Source organism: Acanthisitta chloris, unplaced genomic scaffold, assembly GCF_000695815.1.
Source record: "Acanthisitta chloris isolate BGI_N310 unplaced genomic scaffold, ASM69581v1 scaffold12738, whole genome shotgun sequence".
Classification (NCBI taxonomy): domain Eukaryota; kingdom Metazoa; phylum Chordata; class Aves; order Passeriformes; family Acanthisittidae; genus Acanthisitta; species Acanthisitta chloris.
This window is the reverse complement of record NW_008685417.1, coordinates 2,163-4,806: the sequence shown is the minus strand read 5'-3', so window position 1 is coordinate 4,806 and position 2,644 is coordinate 2,163. Positions and strand designations below refer to the sequence as shown.

The following is a 2,644-nucleotide window of genomic DNA, read 5'->3' as shown; positions in this document are numbered from 1 at the left end:
ATTATAAAACTAAATATTTGGATTTTCTGCCACATAAAAGTTTCTTCGTACTAAAGTTGCAGTGTTTTTTTAATAAAAATAATATATATGTACTGTTAAAAATAATTTGCACTAACTAATCCTGTTAATCATTTAAAACAGAAAAGAAGCTTAAAAGCTTTTAGCTTCTAGGAAGAATTGCATAGATAAGTGTGGCTAATGCTGACAATCTAGGCAGCTGGCAACCTTGCTATCCTTTAAACAAAGTAATGGTATAGGCTAGAGTTTGAGCTGGGACTCAACAGAGGACGAGGGGACAGGGTGTGAAGCAGGAGGAGTGATAGAGCATCTTGTCTTGGCCTCAACTCCACCCTATGAACAGGTTTGCCTCAGCAGCTGCCCTGGAGCTGCAGCAGCCCCAGCATTAAAGGCCCTCCCTGCCCTGCTTCACTTTTGCTCCTGTGCCATCGTAACACTGTGGCAGCATTGTAGTGCAGTGTATGGTTGCATATATTGGCCCTATCCCATTTCTGTGCTGGGAAGATTCTCTCTGGGGTCGCTTCAGACATTCTGCAGCTCCTGTACACTGCTGGAGAGGAGGGCAGGGGCTGCAGTGATCACTAGACTCTGGCTCTATGCTTGTTCTGAACTCTTTCTGCAACCGGTCCATAAAGTAATCCCCAAGACTGTTTCTGCCATCTTGGGAACAGTCAAGCCTGCGAGCATTGGTCAGCAGATCTCCCATCAGCTTGATCTTCCGGATTTTGGGCCCAATAAATTGTTTCTTGATAGTGCTTGCACTATGAGGGTCTGCATTTTCAACACTCAGGGCATAAAGCTCTTCAAAATACCGTAGCATAGTTTTCCACTGTACCATTGCTAATTCCAGGGCTTTCATCAGACCGACTGCATAATCACAGTTTGGTTTCTGAAAACAAAATCAGAGTTATATTTATTCAGAAGAACAGCTCATCTCACTGGATTCATCAATGGTTTCATGCAACTTAACCTGGCACTCTAAACAAGTTGTACTAGGATTTTGCAACAGCTCCTTCTAGTTTGGAACATCTATTGTTTTTTTGCAGAGTGCCATGGCTGTAAATACACACAAGTGGCATAACCCAAGCAGTTTTTCAAGGTATGTATTTAGATAGCAGCATCTATGCCTGAGGAGTGTTCCTACACCAGGAAACCCAGTCAGAGAATGGCTGGGGTTGGTAGGGGCCTTAAAAACCATCTCATTCCAATTCTCTGCCATAGGCAGGGACACCTTCCTCTAGACCAGGTTGCTCAAAGTCCCATCCAACCTGGCCTTGAACACTCCCAGGGATGGGGCAGCCACCATTACTTTGGGCAGCTTGTTCCAGTGTCTCACTGCCCTCACAGTAAAGAGGTTCTTGCTCGTATCTCATCTAAATCTGCCCTCTTTCAGTGTAAAACTGTTATCCCTTATCCTATCACTGCACTCCTGGATAAAGAGTCACTTCCCTTCTTTCCTGTAGGCCTCCTTTAAGCACTGGAAGGCCACCCTAAGGTCTTCTCTGATTCAAACCGAGTATTTAGGAAGATTTTCACAATGGCCTTTTTACTTTCTACAGCTTAACAACTGCTGCATTAGACCAAAAAAGAGCATTCTGTATTAACTATTTACAGAAAACTAATTTGGTAGAAGAGAATCAGACCCTTGGTCTTTAACAAATGAGATGTTTAGGTTTTTTTTCCCCAGAGAGCTTTGAGTTATTCCTTTATCTCTGTGCAAGATCAAGTTAGATCTCTAGTTCAAATTCTGTCATGAGCTGTGCTCTAGCAAATCAAGTGCTGTCTCAGGCTGGATGTTTCTCCTACCTCCTTCCTTAGCACCTTTCTTAGGTGCTAATTGTAGGACATAAATAGGCTATTTCAGCATGGTTTAAGGAGTCTCATAATCCATTACAGCACACTGGAAACAGCAGTGTATAGCTGAGTAAAAGAAAAGGGGAACAGTGTTCATGTTCTTTTGGGCTAGAAAGCAACCCTATAGACTTAGGGCTGTGTGTCTGACAGTTTCTAGGCATCACAACCAAGAACAAAACCATGTACACTAGTATGTCAGGTAAATTATATCTGGAAATCTAACAGAGTATGAATACAGAGATCTGAAGTGCCAACAATATGATTTAATAAGTTAAATGGATTGTAGCTGCTTGAAGGCTCGTTGCCTACTACCCACCTGGATGGTTTTAGAACAGTAATGACCTCCTCTTTCTTGCTGATACTTCATCAAACACTCTGCGGCTTTTCTCTCTTCCAGGGCTTGATGCAAGAAGAACTTCGAAATATTTGGTAGTGCCACATGTGACTGATCAAAATATTCACCCTAAGCACACAAAACACCAGTGTTAAGACTTGCTGGAGATGGGATTCTTGCAGCAGAATGTGGCTCTATCAGAACTTGGGAGTCTCTTCCAATGAAAGCTGTTCACAAAGCACAATCATTTTGAAGACCTTAATCCCAATTTCTACAATAAATGATGTAAGTAATTATGATCTGAAATGAAAAACCTCTATACTTCTACTAGAAGTCCTATCCTTTAATACTGGACAATATTAAAGGCAACAGTAGCACTGATGTTACTCTCTCAGTAGCCATCAGAGATCCTCAGAATATTTTATTTATGAGTGGTTA

At 41.9% G+C, this 2,644-nt stretch overlaps 1 protein-coding gene across 1 annotated transcript; it reads right to left on the bottom strand.

Annotated features, from left to right (window-relative positions):
* Positions 1-217: 217 nt before the first annotated feature.
* Positions 218-2,335, bottom strand: LOC103807041 (ferritin heavy chain-like; the record flags this gene model as incomplete). The annotated part of the gene is made up of 2 exons (XM_009079759.1): positions 218-907; positions 2,189-2,335. Coding segments are annotated over 2 exons (651 nt in total), but the record flags the coding sequence as incomplete, so codon positions are not given.
* Positions 2,336-2,644: the final 309 nt, after the last annotated feature.